The sequence below is a fragment of the Tursiops truncatus genome, chromosome 1 (genome assembly GCF_011762595.2).
Source record: "Tursiops truncatus isolate mTurTru1 chromosome 1, mTurTru1.mat.Y, whole genome shotgun sequence".
In the NCBI taxonomy this organism is placed as follows: Eukaryota; Metazoa; Chordata; class Mammalia; order Artiodactyla; family Delphinidae; genus Tursiops; species Tursiops truncatus.
The window spans coordinates 171,932,158-171,947,484 of record NC_047034.1 but is presented as its reverse complement, the minus strand read 5'-3'; the positions used below and the strand labels follow the sequence as shown (position 1 = coordinate 171,947,484).

At 43.1% G+C, this 15,327-nt stretch overlaps 1 protein-coding gene and 1 long non-coding RNA gene across 14 annotated transcripts in view; one reads left to right on the top strand and one right to left on the bottom strand.

Moving 5' to 3' along the window:
• Positions 1-532: 532 nt before the first annotated feature.
• LOC117308663 (uncharacterized) lies at positions 533-1,274 on the bottom strand. Its single transcript, XR_004522763.2, has 2 exons — positions 1,136-1,274; positions 533-953 (listed from the first exon to the last, which is right to left on the bottom strand). It is a non-coding gene; the product is annotated as an uncharacterized lncRNA (long non-coding RNA).
• The window catches only part of DDI2 (DNA damage inducible 1 homolog 2), a 41,972-nt gene continuing 27,615 nt past the window's right edge, over positions 971-15,327 (top strand). For 8 of the 13 annotated variants that reach the window (XM_019918906.3, XM_073795652.1, XM_073795631.1 and 5 more), the window contains exons 1-3: positions 971-1,262; positions 10,691-10,820; positions 13,424-13,660. In XM_019918906.3, the coding sequence (XP_019774465.1) occupies positions 1,125-1,262; positions 10,691-10,820; positions 13,424-13,660 (505 nt within the window). In that variant the 5' untranslated portion in view covers positions 971-1,124. Of the gene's footprint in view, positions 1,263-7,147; positions 9,932-10,690; positions 10,821-13,423; positions 13,661-15,327 lie in introns of those variants that run through there. The other 5 variants (XM_019918912.3, XM_019918909.3, XM_019918910.3 and 2 more) reach the window with 4 other exon arrangements.

Below are 15,327 nucleotides of genomic sequence, written 5' to 3'. Positions count from 1 at the left end.
GTCCCTACTCCGTGGATGGGGGAGTGGGGAGTAAATGGGGAGATGCCAATCTTGTATCCATTGTATCCTCCTCTTTCCCTTTCGGTTTTCTGACTCATCCTCATGTTTTGGGCTTCTATTTCTCATCAGCTATGTGGCCTTAAACAGGCCATTAAAGTAACACATATTTTATCGAGTGGATTCTAAGCTGTGCCCAATAAAAAGCACTGCAATAGGTGCTGGGGTTTGCCAGGGCTAGGAAAGAAGCAGTCCAAGTAGAGGGAAAACTATTTACGAGGCAGGGAAATGGAGCTTAGGAGGAACTGAAAGTCACAATGTGGCAGAGAGGGCAGAGTGCAGACAGGGCTCAGGAGGCAGGGCTGAAGAGCAAAGCAGGGGCCAGTGAGCAGGGGTTCGTGATTTTGGTTTTAACCGTAAATCATCAGAACAAGAAGAAAAGTAAGCTGTCTGAGCCTCAATTTCTACTTTGGAAAATATGTCTGAGAACAATCTGCTAGGTTCTCAGTCTCCTGTATCAGTCTGAGAGTTCGTTAAGGGCAAAGACCTGTATTTTTACGCATTTTTGTACCCACGTGGCTATTTGCCAACACGCGCTCAATAAATGCCTGTCGGATGAATAAATGAGATTTTGGAGTCCTCCACCGACGTCACTTACTAAATCAAGCAATTAATACTTATTTCTTTCTCTTCGTTTGCTCCCCTTTCCTCGCCCTTCCACCCTCTCCCGCCCCGAGAGCCCTGCAATCCTCTCCTACTTCCCGCCTCCCCTTCCCAGCTCCGCCCCTCCGGTGCGCCGCGAAGGCGGAGCGGGTCAGGCGGGCTTTACGGCATCGGCGTTGCGGCGGGGCGGGGCGCCGGGCGGCTGGCGCGCTTGGCGGCAGCGGTGGGAGGGAGGCAGGCCGGCAGGCAGGCAGGCAGACGAAGTTGCAGGCGGGTGGTGGCGGCTGTACTTGCTGGTGAGGGTGGGAGGGAGTGAGTCACTGAGCGTGTGTGAGGGAGGGAAGGAGCGAACGGGCGGGCGAGCGAGCAGCCCGCGCCGTCCGCCTGCAGCACCAGCCAGGCCCCGCCGCCGCCGCCGCCCCGCGCCGAGGCCGGGCCGAGCCGAGCTGGGTCGGGCCCGGGCCATGCTGCTCACCGTGTACTGTGTGCGGAGGGACCTCTCCGAGGTGACCTTTTCCCTCCAGGTCGACGCCGACTTCGAGCTGCACAACTTCCGCGCGCTGTGTGAGCTCGAGTCCGGCATCCCCGCAGCCGAGAGCCAGGTACGCTGAGCGGCGAGTGGGGCCTCCCTCCGGAGCTAGCCCTCCCGCCTTGGGGCCTCACGCACTCCTTTTGCTGCTGGTGAGGAATTGGGGGGTGGAGGAGAAGCAGGATGGCCATTCCCAGCCCACCCCCGCATCCGGGAGGGAGCTGGAATCGGTGGCTGCCCCCATACGCCCCGAGCGTGGGGTGGGGTGCTGGGGGAGAGAGCGGAGAACCTGACCGCAGACGCACCCACTGCAGCCTGAGGAGCGCGTGCACTGTCGGGCGGCCCGCCCCACCTTGTGGCTCTTTGACCCCTTCTCTAATTTCTTGAGTTTGGGGTGTCGGCGTAGACCTAAGAAGAAGCCGTGGATTTGCAAGGGTTCATGCATTCTGCTTCCCCAACCAGAAATACCAGTTTGGATCACTGTGGTAGATGGATGTTCATCTGCTTTTTTGGAGAGGGCTCCTGCCTAAGTAAACGTAATTTACCTTTAAGTGTAGAGATTTGCGCTCGAAGTGAAGGGAAAAGTTTGAGACTTGCACCACCTTGTTTTGAAGCCTCTGGAGATGCTCTTTTCCCTACCACATGCGTTTCTGGTTAAATTATTATTTTTTTAAAGTAATTTATTAGTTCAACCGAAACTGTTTCTGTGGTTTCTTCCCTGGTAGTAGGCCAAGATCCCTCTTTCTTTCAGGTCACAGTTCAGTTTGGGTGAGTTCAAAGCTCAGTGCTAGATGAGGATATTTGCTTAAATATGGCCTCAGTGTGATTTGGTTGTTTCATTTCCCTTGCCCTGCTGGAAAGAAATTAAGCTGCTCTTACATTTTAATTTATTCTTAAAATGTATTCTTAAAATGCTCTGACGCTGCCACCAGACAGATTTGGTGGCAATAACTCTGTGGCCTTCACACTGAAACATCTAAATCCTGACTTGATAAGTGGGCCTCGGAGGGCATAGTCTAAACATTAAGAAAATTATAGAAGTCATCCAAGGCCCCAGAAGGTAAATCTTGATTTGCTACTGCAGTTATGAAATAGTTCCAAAAACTATTGCCTCACTACAGCTTGTTCTGCCCTGTGCTACGGTAAACAAGTGTGTCAATATTTTGTTCAGAAGTGAGTATGATTCCTTTACACTTTGAACTTTAGAACCTTGGCATAAGCTGAATATCAAGAAAGAATTTATTTGGGGGCACAAGGTGTCACTCAAATAGGCATTCTGGCAAAAGGGATTCTTGGAACTTCTGTAAAAAAAAAAAAGAAACCACAAAAACTCAGGAACCAGCTCCTGTCAATGAATCCCTCAGGTAGAGAGCTAGAAAAGAGCAGTTTAAGTAGGGAGGGAAAATCAACTCAGATTTTTGAAGGTGGCTTTTTCAGTTGTTTCTCTTCCCTCTGGCTGTGCTTTCTACCCTGGTTATAATCACCAGCTGGTGGGGGAAATAAAAAATTAAAATGTAAATTGACTTTGTTGGGCTTGGGAGAAGACAAAGATTGTGATTTCTGTAGTCCTGCACTTTTTGAGATGGCTGTAGCCAAAAGAGGGTGTCAGATCGAAAGACGATTAATTGTATGGTAAGGCAGGCACTGTCCTGCCAGTGCGGAAGGTTAGCAGTACCTTATTAATTGAACGGTTAGGCTAACTCCAAATTCTTTCTTATTCATTAGGTCAGTGTTTTGGCATTCACTTCCTTCCCAAGCCAAATTAGCATATGGAAACCTGGGCTCCAACTAGTGTTAAGCCTGTATTACATAGCCGGTAAACAGCTCCTGTTTTTCAAGTTTGTTCTGTTGGCTCCATTGTAACCTAACACAGTGTCTATTTTAGGATGTCTGGTGGTCCGTTGTCTTTCAGTTGCTTGCCCATCAAGCAGGAACAGGATCCACCCTAGACACTTGAGTCATTTCCTTTCACCAAGTCATAATAGTAAATATCATTGTAGTTTTTATGCACAAATACATCATTTTCACTTACTTGGGGCCTCCCCCCACCCCTCCTTTACCTCCCAGGGTTCTCCCATATTACTCCTCTTCCCCTTCTTCCTCTCCAAGTTCTCCTGGTCTCTTTACCTTTACTCCTCTTACTTCCCTTCTCTGTTCTCGTTCCTTCACCTCCATTTCTGACTCCATTTCTAACGGGAATTTTTTTTTTCTTGTTTTTGGCTATTCTTTTCTGTTACTGTGTGTCCAGACCACTGGTCTGCAAACTTTTTCGGTCACGTATCCCTCTGAGTAAAATGTTTTGGAACATGCATCTGTGTGATGTATATAATAAATAATATATATGAACTAATGGTGTATGCATAATATAAATGCATGTATATTACATGTATGTAATAGCTGTAAACATCAATTATATACATGAAGTAATATCTTAGGTCATTATAAACAGGCACAGGATAGAATTTAAGGAAGGATAAACTAAAATGGAAATGCAAATTCTAATTATTTTCTGTTTTCTTCCTACATCCTTAAAGAACTGTGTCGCATGTCTGCCCCACATTAAGAATCACTGGTTTATAATTCAGTCTTTCAGCATCAGCATCGACTGTGCATAAGGATATGCTTGGAAAGGGTGTTAATTTTTAACAGCTCTAGTCTGATTACAGTAGTTATAATGCAGTGATAACAAATTTAGAATAGGAACAATCTCCACTTGCACATGTGATTGAAGCTGGGCATGTTCCATCTCTTAACACAAGTGTGGGTTTGGAAGCCGGTCATGGCCCTGCTTGATGCTTTGATGCAGACTTGGCTAGAGGAACTTCAAACAATTATTAAGAACTTAGCTTCACTTGAAATTAATATCTTTGCATTTTTGAAAGATTGTTATAATTTACCCCTGTAGGTGGCATGTGGTTAAAAAAAAAAAGTGTGCAGAATGTATAAGAACTCTCAAATGAAGGCATATTTAAATACGAAATAATAGCAGTAACTGTTCCTGGAAATGCAGCTCTGCACACAGCATGATCTATTTGTTTTTTTATTTTGTTTAAAATAAGAACTATTTTGTTTATTTTTATTTATTTGTATATTTATTTTATTTTTGGCTGCGTTGGTCTTCATTGTTGCACACAGGCCTTCTCTAGTTGGTGGTGAGCGGGGGCTACTCTTTGTTGCGGTGCGCGGGCTTCTCATTGCAGTGGCTTCTCTTGATGAGGAGCATGGGCTCTAGGCGCTCAGGCTTCAGTAGTTGTGGCACGTGGACTCAGTAGTTGTGGCGTACAGGCTTAGTTGCTCTGCAGCATGTGGGATCTTCCCGGACCAGGGCTCAAACCCGTGTCCTCTGCGTTGGCAGGCAGATTCTTAACCACTGCGCCACCAGGAAAGTCCCTGTAAAACACTATTTTATTTATTGTTAGTATTTTTAAATAAATTTATTTATTTATTTTTGATTGTGTTAGGTCTTCTTTGCGGTGTGTAGGCTTCTCATTGCGGTGGCTTCTCTTATTCTGGAGCACGGGCTCTAGGCACGTGGGCTTCAGTAGTTGTGGCACATGGGCTCAGTAGTTGTGGCTCACGGGCTTATTTGCTCCGCGGCATGTGAGATCTTCCCAGACCAGGGCCCAAACCCGTGTCCCCTGCATTGGCAGGCAGATTCTTAACCACTGCGCCAACAGAGAAGCCCAAAACACTATTTTAAACCAGTAGAAACAGAATTTCTTTTGTAGCTGGTTTTGGCATGTTTATTTTCACAGGTAATTTTCATGTATTTCTTTTCTGATAAATACCACATATTCATTATAGAAAACTTGTAACATATAGAAGAGGAGAAAAGAACACCATTACTTATTACCTTATAACTCAGAGATAACTGCAGTTTGCTTTTTAATGTATTTTTTTCTTCTTATATAGTAAAATATATCTTTAAAACATATGGCCTGAACTGTAATAAACAATTTCATACCTTTCTTCAGTCAACACTGCATTGTCAGCATTTTCCCATAACATTTCAAATTCTTGCAGTTTATCATTTTAATGGCCACATAATATACCATCATACAGATGTACTGCAATTTATTTAACAGTTTTCATTTTGCTGTGCTTTTTTTTTTTTTTTTAAGAAGGAAAGGAGGGCTTCCCTGGTGGCGCAGTGGTTAAGAATCCGCCTGCCAATGCAGGGGACACAGGTTCGAGCCCTGGTCCAGAAAGATGCCACATACCATGGAGCTACTAAGCCTGCACTCTGTAGAGCCCGCAAGCCACAACTCCTGAAGCCCAGGCGCCTAGAGCCCATGCTCTGCAACAAGAGAAGCCACCGCAATGAGAAGCCTGTGCACCACAACGAACAGTAGCCCCCGCTCACTGCAACTAGAGAAAGCCCACACGCAGCAACAAAGACCCAGCACAGCCAAAAATTAATTAATTAATTAATTTTTTTAAAAAAACTTTAAAAAAAAGAAGGAAAGGAGGGAGGGAGGGAGACAAGAGAGTTTGTGATGGTCTACTATTTATTTATTTATTTATTTAAAATTTGGCTGCAGTGGGTCTTCGTTGCTGCAGATGGGCTTTCTTTAGTTGGGGCGAGTGGGGGCTACTCTTAATTGCGGTACGCAGGCTTCTCATTGCGGTGGCTTCTCTTGTTGTGGAGCACGGGCTCTAGGCACGTGGGCTTCAGTAGTTGTGGCACGTGGGCTCAGTAGTTGTGGCTCGGGGACTTTAGAGGGCAGGCTCAGTAGTTGTGGCACACGGGCTTAGTTGCTCCGCGGCATGTGGGATCTTCCCGGACCAGGACTTGAACCTATGTCCCCTGCATTGGCAGGTGGATTCTTAACCACTTAGCCTCCAGGGAAGTCCCTTGCTGGGCATTTGAATTGAATTGGGGACATTTGGAAGCAGTTATGAGTAACATGTCCATGGATACCTAAATACTTAAGGCTTTTTTTTTTTTTTTAAGAGGAATCTAGGATGTCCCTCAGTTTTGTGGGGTTTTTTTGTTTTTATTTATTTATATTTATTTTTGGCTGTGTTGGGTCTTCGTTTCTGTGCGAGGGCTTTCTCTAGTTGCAGCGAGCGGGCGCCACTCTTCATCGCGGTACGCGGGCTGCTCACTGTCGCGGCCTCTCTTGTTGCGGAGCACAAGCTCCAGATGCGCAGGCTCAGTAGTTGTGGCTCACAGGCCTAGTTGCTCCGCAGCATGTGGGATCTTCCCAGACCAGGGCTCGAACCCGTGTCCCCTGCATTGGCAGGCAGATTCTCAACCACTGCGCCACCAGGGAAGCCCTATACTTAAGGCTTTGTCTCCATTTCTGATTATTTCCTCAGGATAAAGTCTTAGATATGGAATTGCCAGGTCTTTTGGGAGGCTTTTAGTAACTTGTCAAGTTATCTTCCAGAAGGGTTGTAAAAGTCAAGCTGACTATTACATGGGATGGTATGTGTAGATCACTTGGCATATAGTGGGCTTTCAACTAATGGTAGATACTATTATGAAGCCATTCAAATGTGATTCCAAGGGTTTCGTGGCCAGTTTATGATCCTTAATGCTAGAAATGTACTGTTATGATTTCTGTTGATTGATTGAAATCTCTCATTCAGAGACCAGGAAACATTTGACATCATGCCTAAAGGCTTTGGAGTTGTATTAATTAGTGTATTGTTAAATATTGGTTAAGATGAGAATTCAGTCTCTAGGGTGCCTCCTCTGGAGAAGTACTAGCAGTTGTGCCAGTTTTGGAGATTAAGACTTGTAGCAGGGCTTCCCTGGTGGCGCAGTGGTCGAGAGTCCGCCTGCCGATGCAGGGGACACGGGTTCAAGCCCCGGTCTGGGAAGATCCCACATGCTGCGGAGCGGCTGGGCCCATGAGCCATGGCCGCTGAGCCTGTGCATCCGGAGCCTGTGCTCCACAGCGGGAGAGGCCACAACAGTGAAAGACCCATGTACCGCAATAAAAAAGACATGTAGCTGTATAAATTTTTCTGTTGTATGTTCTTATAACTGGCAAAAATTGAATTTTGAGCCTTATAACCTTTGAGCTGGGTATTATGAATGGTAGAAAGTATCACCAATGCCATAAACAAAACTCATTTTGTTTTGACTGGTAGAAATTTGAAACCATTGGTCTACTAGATACTCATATTAAGTTGGAAAATCATTCTGATTTATTCTGGAACTCAAGCTGCAGAATAATTGTCTTAGATTCTTAAGCCTATTTTAACAACAACGAAAAAAAACCAGTTCTTTGTGGCAGTCATAATTTCAACTAAGCTACTGCTTGTCTCATCTATGTCCTTGGACTAGAATGGTATACACCTGCTGCTTTGTCAGTATGAAGAATGTTTGATCCTTACCTACATTCTGCAGTCTAGTATTTTTAGGAGATTGGGGCAGATAGCAGTCCTCCACACTTCATGTTACATGTTGGATGGTACTGACTACCTGGATCTTACATTTTTGTTGTTAGGTCAGGCCGCCTTCTTTTTAAAAAATTATGTTGTCTGCTGAGGAAAAACTGTTTAGCTGAACAGTGATGGAATGATGTATGGCATCTGTAAAATGGGAATCCAGAGAGTGAGGGGTTGGTAGTGAGTGCTCCTTTCTTCATGTTCAGGGCAGGTGATACGTTGAGCAGTGGACAGTGTTTGATCCCCCTGGTGAGTAGAGGCCCTTAGGAGTGATAGGTGGCTTAACAGCTCTTGTAAAGGTCACCCAGCTAATTCACCATGCCACTTTGGACTTATATTTGGGAAAGTTGTATGTGGTACTAGGAAAGGGTATGGGCTGTAAAGTCAGGCAGATGTGGCTCCAATCCCAGTTCTCTTCTCAATAGCTATGGAGCCTCAGGTCACCTAACAGTAATTTGTCTCCCTGTACATGAAATGGGACAATTAATATCTACTTCATAAATTGATTATGAGACTTAAACGAGAGGATATGAGGATTAGGTGGAAGACTGCGAGAACCTAGTAAGATGCCGGCTCCCAGTAGGAGCTCACTCAGTGGTAGCCGTCTGCCATTTTAATATAGCTTTCCATGTAGCATTTCCAGCCTGAAGAAAATTCAGTGATCTTGTGGATAGGAGCATTCTGATTCTCCCGAGTTTGATTTCTCGTTGTAGACAAGTAAATGTTCTCTTATAAGTACAGTTAGAGTACGTTGACTGATCCTGTGTCTCTAAATATACTGATAGTTGAATTTCTGACCCTAGAAAATTAAGGAGTAGGCCTTAGGCCACTGGTACTTTCATGGTGGTTGCTTCACAGAGTTGAAGCCCCCTTGTAGGAGCTGCCTGCATGGCATTTCTCTTGCATGCCTCTTTCTTGCTGCACACCTCAACCCATGACACTTGTCACTTCAGATTTGTGGTGGTTTTTAAAGCAATCCCAGAAGTTATAATATGACTCAGGTTGTATTGCAAACCATCTATGTTGATTCTGGTATACTTTTACTATGAGATATATGCTTAAATAAGGGAGAGTGAATGGGTCGATAGAATGACAGTTGCAATCTATTGTAACAAATTTTAACTTCACAGGTGAGGGTAAGAACTAACAATACTTTTTCTAGTCCTGTATAGAACTTAAAAAATATAATTCAGCCTACAAATTCTGCAGATCATTTTTTTGTTTAACCCCAGAAGTATTTGATTTTGGAAGGAACTAAATTGAGTTTCCTGTTCTATTTCTCATGTCATTGCAAATTCTGAGATCAGATAAGACAGATCTTTTTTTTTTCCAGTTTAAATCCTGTATTTTTCAGGTTCTGTGTCAGGCAGTTTTACTATGAGAGCTATGAGGACACTTGAGGAAACATTGTAAAGTGGTAGTGTAGCAGAAAGACCTGGAAGGGATAGGTGTAATGATTATCTAGCCCCAACTGCTTGCTTGACAAATGGGAACTGTGAAGCCTGGACCAGCTGAGTGTCGGGGGCCCTGTCAGAGCCAGGACAGAACTCAAGTTCCTCAGTTTGCCAGTGGCCTCATGGAAAGTGAATTGTTAAGAAGAAAACCTTTCAAAGCCAGAGTCTGTTCTGAATGCCCCTCTACAGAGTAGGTCATGATGCGGGTTAGGTTTTGTGTTCCTTCATGGTGAAATCATAGTATGCCCTTTGTCCCTTTTCTTTCCACAGCCCGTTGTTTCATCTGTTTTTATGCTCTCAGGCTTATCTTCAGTGTTCGATTGCACATCATAAAAATATTTTCCTTAGTAATACATCCCTGATCCTTTTTTCCATCTGTGTTTAATTGTTCTTTTTTAAATTTCTTCCACTGTTATCTTCCACTCATAAACATAAAAGTGATAAAAGTTTGGGGAAGGTCGAAGAGAAGGAAGAACTCGGGAAGCTTGTGTGTGAGACCATTTAAAAGTGGACACAGTACAGTCATGTACTGCAGGGTGACTGGAGTTAACAGCACTGTATCATATATTTGAAAGTTGCTAAGAGTAGATCTTAAAAGTTCTCATCACGGGGGCTTCCCTGGTGGCGCAGTGGTTGAGAGTCCGCCTGCCAACGCAGGGGACACGGGTTCGTGCCCCGGTCTGGGAAGATCCCACATGCCGCGGAGCGGCTGGGCCCGTGAGCCATGGCCGCTGAGCCTGCGCGTCCAGAGCCTGTGCTCCGCAACGGGAGAGGCCACAGCAGTGAGAGACCCGCGTACTGGGGAAAAAAAAAAAAAAAAGTTCTCATCACAAGAAGAAAAATGTATAACTATATGGGGTGATGGATGTTAACAAAACATATCATGGTAATCATTTTACAATATATACATATATCACATCATTATGTTGTACAACTAAAACGAACACAGTGTTGTATGTCAATTATACCTCACTAAAACCTGTGGGTGGGGAGTGAACATATTATTTAATAGTATTGCAGTTATCATCCCCAGAATAAATCATTCCCATTTCCCTCCCTGCTCAATATTAAATCTAAAATTGTCTACTTCCCATAGCTTTATTTGTCCTTTAATTCAGCAAATACTTGGGCACTATTTATCTACCAGGCCCCTGTTCTAGGCATTTGGGATATGGTGAAAAAAGTAAAGTCCTTGTCCTCAGAGTAGCTTACATTTTAGTGGGACAGAGAGACCATAAAGAAAAAATATATAATATGGGAGGTGAGGGTGCATTTTAAATATTAGGGAAGGACTCTGAAGAGGTAGTGTTTGATCAGAGACCTTAAAAAAATGAACCGGGAAAGAACATTCCTCAGGTAGAGAGAACAACAAGTGAAACAGCCTTGAGGGGGAAGTTGCTGGTATTATTTGAGGAATAGCAATCATGGTATGAGATGAGGTCATGGGGGAGCCAGGGAGCCGAATTGTTTGGCCCTAATAGTTGACGAGAAGGATTTTGGCTTTTATTCTAGGTATGATGGGAAATCACTGGAGGGTGTTGAGCAGGGAGTGACATTCTCTAATGAAGAGGAAAACTGTAGTCTTTCTGTTTTGTGACATGTTGCTTCTCGGTGCTTTATTCTATTCAATCTTTTCTGGTTGCAGATTGTCTACGCTGAAAGACCTCTCACAGACAACCACAGATCACTGGCTTCTTACGGCTTAAAAGATGGCGACGTTGTGATTTTACGACAGAAGGAGAATGCAGACCCTCGCCCTTCGGTGCAGTTCCCAAGTACGGCATCTCATAATGGTTTCACAGCCCTGGCAAGCATTAGTAGATAGCATAGTTCAGAGTTTTGGATTTGCCTTGGATTCAGGCTGCCAGAGTTTTGGATTTGCCTGACTCTGCCACTTGCTTGCTGGGTAACTTAGGACAAGCTAACACTCTAAGTCCATTTCCTCATCTGTAAGATGTGTGTTATAATTAACCACAACTCGTAGGGTTGATGGGAGAATAATGCATGTAAAACCTTCAGCACATAGCAAGCCGTCAGTAAATATGAGCTTCCGTTGTTAGCAGTGATCATTTTATCCTTGAGAAGGACTTGAGACGCTGCATATGCCTCTGCTTCCTGGCTGACTTTTGCTGCTTTGTGTCTGGCATTCAGTGATAGGCCTTTGCTGAACATTTTACAATCAGCCAGGCACTTGCACCCACATTTCAGGTCACCTCATAACTTTTGTAGGGAAGAGATACCTCTTGACAATTTTTAAATCATATCTTCATAGCTAGTAAGTGAAGGCACAGGATTTAAAACTTGGTGCTTTTCCCGTTACACTGAGCCTTATGAACCTGAAGCAGCTGACCACCAAATCCTGGTTCTTTCCCACCATCTTTGTTAATCATGTAAAAAGAAACTGTCAGTTATCTTAGATGCTACATCTAGAATCTGTGCATTGGGAGTTAGGAAGTGTCTGTGTCCTTGAAATAGTGTGCAGAATTGTGTGGGCATCTGTGCATTTGATGGGGAGAGGGTCCATAGCTTGCTTCTGATACTCAAAGGAGTTTAGGTGTCTGGGTGATGACCGACTCCAGTTTAGAACACAGTGCTTCCATTCAGCCTGAAACTGGAGCTATAAGAGACGATCAAGCCCTGTTACTTTCAGATCCAGATTACATTATTCCCTTGGGGCTACTGTTAAACTTTAGAAAGGGAAGAGGTTCACATAAGCCAATCAGTAAAGCCCAAATCTTCCTGTGGTTAATTTGGTGAAACTGTTAGTTCTGAGATTCACTGTTTCTTGTTTTTCCTGTGCTGTGCCACAGGGACAAGAGCGCCAGTAGGTGGGGGAGGGGAAGCAATTCTGATCTATAAGGTAAACAAACAAGTTTTTCAAAATTATTCCGAAGTGAGTGGACTCTCAAGATAAGTATAACAAGGTTGAGATAAAAATTTCTCAACCCATAAGGAAGACCCGCCCATATATGTTTTGCTGGTTGACCTAGATTAACTACCTCACAAAGATCATCTTATTCACTTCACTTTTTCATTGGTTCGAAGTTCATGTCCATGTACACGTACACACACACACACACACACTGCCAGCTGAGGTCTGTTTGAAGAAAAGTGCCTACTTGAACCCATGCTAAGAGGCACAAACCTTACTCCTGAGTTTAAGCATTTTCTTTTTCTCTTTGAAGTCCAAAAGGCTTCAGGACAGCCCCAGACTTGGAGCAGGTGCAATCATCAGATACATTTTGGGGTTCAAGAAATGTGGATTCACTCAGTCTTAGCCCATCATTCTGGTTATACCTAGGGTTTTACGTTTTTTGTTTTCTTTTTCCTATTTAAAAATACAATTCTTTTTTTCAATAACAGCTTTATTGAGATATCATTCACTACCATACAATTCACTCATTTAAAGGGTACAATTCACTGATTTTTAGTATATTCAGAATTGCCTAACCATCACTATGATCAATTTTAGCACATTTTCATCATCTTTACAAGAAACTCTGTACTCATCAGCAGTCATTCCCCACCTGCCCTCATGCCTCCTAGCCCTAGGCAACCATCAGTCTACTTTCAGTCTCTGTATTTTCCTATTCTGGACATTTCATAAATGGAATCATATAATATGTGGGTCCTTGAGGTAAGGTTCCCTTTTATTTTCCTTTCACTTTAGTAAGGTCAGCTCACCTTGGATTATAGAACCTGGGAGTGTGGCCTGTGAACCTGTTAAATCTTTTGGTGTACTGAGCACTGAGAACCTGTGCAGGTTTCTTTTCTTGTTTTTTTCTCTCCTGTGAAATGATTACACCTACTAGCTTTCCAGGGTATGAGAAGAGTTAGCAGTGATGCACAGATGAAAGTGTAAATTCAAAGAACTAATAAGTGTGGCACATACTTGTAGAAGTTAACATCTAACATTTATGCTGTTCACTTGTTATGTATGGTATTCTTTACCCAAGGTGTCAGGGCTCTTTGGAGCATATGTGAAAGCAGACTAGGATTTTTCTTAAGAACCACATCGAGCTTTACGTGGTTATGTTTGAGATTGGCTTTGCTTTTTTAAAGACATAAGTAAGTAAAAACTTATTATCCTGGGATATTTTATAAGCCAAGAATTTGGGATTATTACCATTGTCTTCCTATCCCTACCTCTACTCCCCAACCCTCTGTTTTTCTATTCTTTCCTACCTATTCACTCTCGGACTGCAGTCTTTGTATTCAAGGTCAGCGTGAGAAAGAACCAGGGAAAGCGCATTCGGAATGTCTGTGATTACCATCTACTACTACTGCATACCACATATGTGCAAATCTGCTGTTTCCTTCAAATACTTGTTTTTATGGAGTCATTTGAAGTAAACTTCGAATCGATTTTCCCCAACAGACTTACCCCGAATAGACTTCCGTAGCATAGCTGTGCCTGGCACGTCAAACACCCGGCAGCGCCAGCCAGCAGGAGCACAGCAGTCCCACTCATCTCCTGGAGAGGTAGCTTCATCTCCTCAGGGCCTGGACAATCCAGCCTTGCTCCGAGACATGTTGCTGGCCAACCCCCATGAGCTGTCCTTGTTGAAGGAACGCAATCCACCCTTGGCAGATGCTCTGCTCAGTGGAGATCTTGGTAAGCTTATGAAATGTGAAGGCTGTCAAGCTGACCTGAGGTGAATAGTTGTATCACGGCAAATGTGGAGAAACTCAAGCAACTGGTGTGTTCAGCCCACTGTGTCGCATGTTGTATTGAACATATCAGTTGGTCTGTGAGAGGTAAATTAGCGCTGATGTCAAAGGCTGAGTTAGTTGGCAATAGTGACAGTTTTAGGGCTATGTAGAGTTCTGAAGCAGCTCAACCAGCACCTTCGTTTTCCTTTCCTTCCTTTTTTTTTTTCCCTAATCATTTTAGCAGTGTATAACCCAGGTACAGATTTTTTTTTTAATTGAAGTATAATTGATTTACAATATTGTGTTAGTTTCAGGTGTACAGCATAGCGATTCAGGGGTTTTTTTTTGTTTGTTATTTTGTGTGTGTGGTTTTTCTTTTTCTGCAGATAATATCTTGTAATGACCAGGTACTGATATTTTAACCTGTTTAGTTAGAACCTCAGTTAAAGAGAGTACCAGTTAACCAGCTGATGCCAGTTAAAATGATTTCGTTCCAGGAAAACAGGTCCAGGGCCACCAGCCTGTTTGGCAAAGTGCAACCCCTTTATTCTCATTCACCCTAAATTTAACAGTAGTGCGGTTGTCACCAACAGTTTATTTGGGGCTATATTTTAGCCATTCTTGTATTTAACAGAACATTTGTTTTTAGCCATCTTTATGAATAAAGTTTTCTCTGCACATTTCTCCAGTTTTACTCCTGGGTTTATGAAACCCTACTGATTAAATTTTAAAACATAACACACTTAATAACTTATTCCTCAATAACCATTTTTAAAATTTAGGTAATATTTACCTACAGAGAAATACTTAGATTTTAGGTATACAGTTCGTTGAGTTTTGACAAACTAATGTAACCAGCACCCCAATCACAATATAGAACATTTCTTTCACTCCAGAAAGCTCCCTTATGTTCTCTTCTAGTCAGTTTCCTCCCCTTATAGGCTCCAGTATTCTGATACTTAGAGGTTAGTTTTGCCTAATTTTCATCTTCATGTAAATGGAATCATATAGTATGTCCTCCCTTGTGTCAGGCGTCTTTCACTCAGTGTTTTTTAGATTCATCCCTGTTGTGTGTATTAGTTCATATGACCATTATTTTGGTTTCTTTAATGTCTTATGCAGCGTATCTTGCCAAAGACCATGATGATGGCACTTGTACATTTATACATTTGAATGTACTCACATTTACGAGATAGCAAATAAAGGTGGTTCTTGTAACATACATCCATCTTACAGCAAGCAGTGTTTTCTCCTTGCTAATTTTCCTGCTTCGTATCCATCGGGTAATATAGACAAACAGTAGTTTGCTTATAATTTATCTGCTTTAAGGCAGAGTGTGTTGTAAAGGAAACAAAAGTAGAAGAGGAAAAGAGGGATAGTAGTGCTCTCTTTTATTTCTAGGTAATAGGATAATAAGGGCAGTGGGGAGGGGAGGGGTAGCATCATTTATCTGCCACACTGATTTAAATTGAAAAGTCATCGTCTCTGAGATGATGTCTACAAATACATTATTTCTTTTTTATATATATAAATTTATTTATTTGTTTGTTTCTATTTTTGGCTATGTTGGGCCTTTGTTGCTGTGCGTGGGCTTTCTCTAGTTGGCGGCGAGCGGGCTCTGCTTTTGTG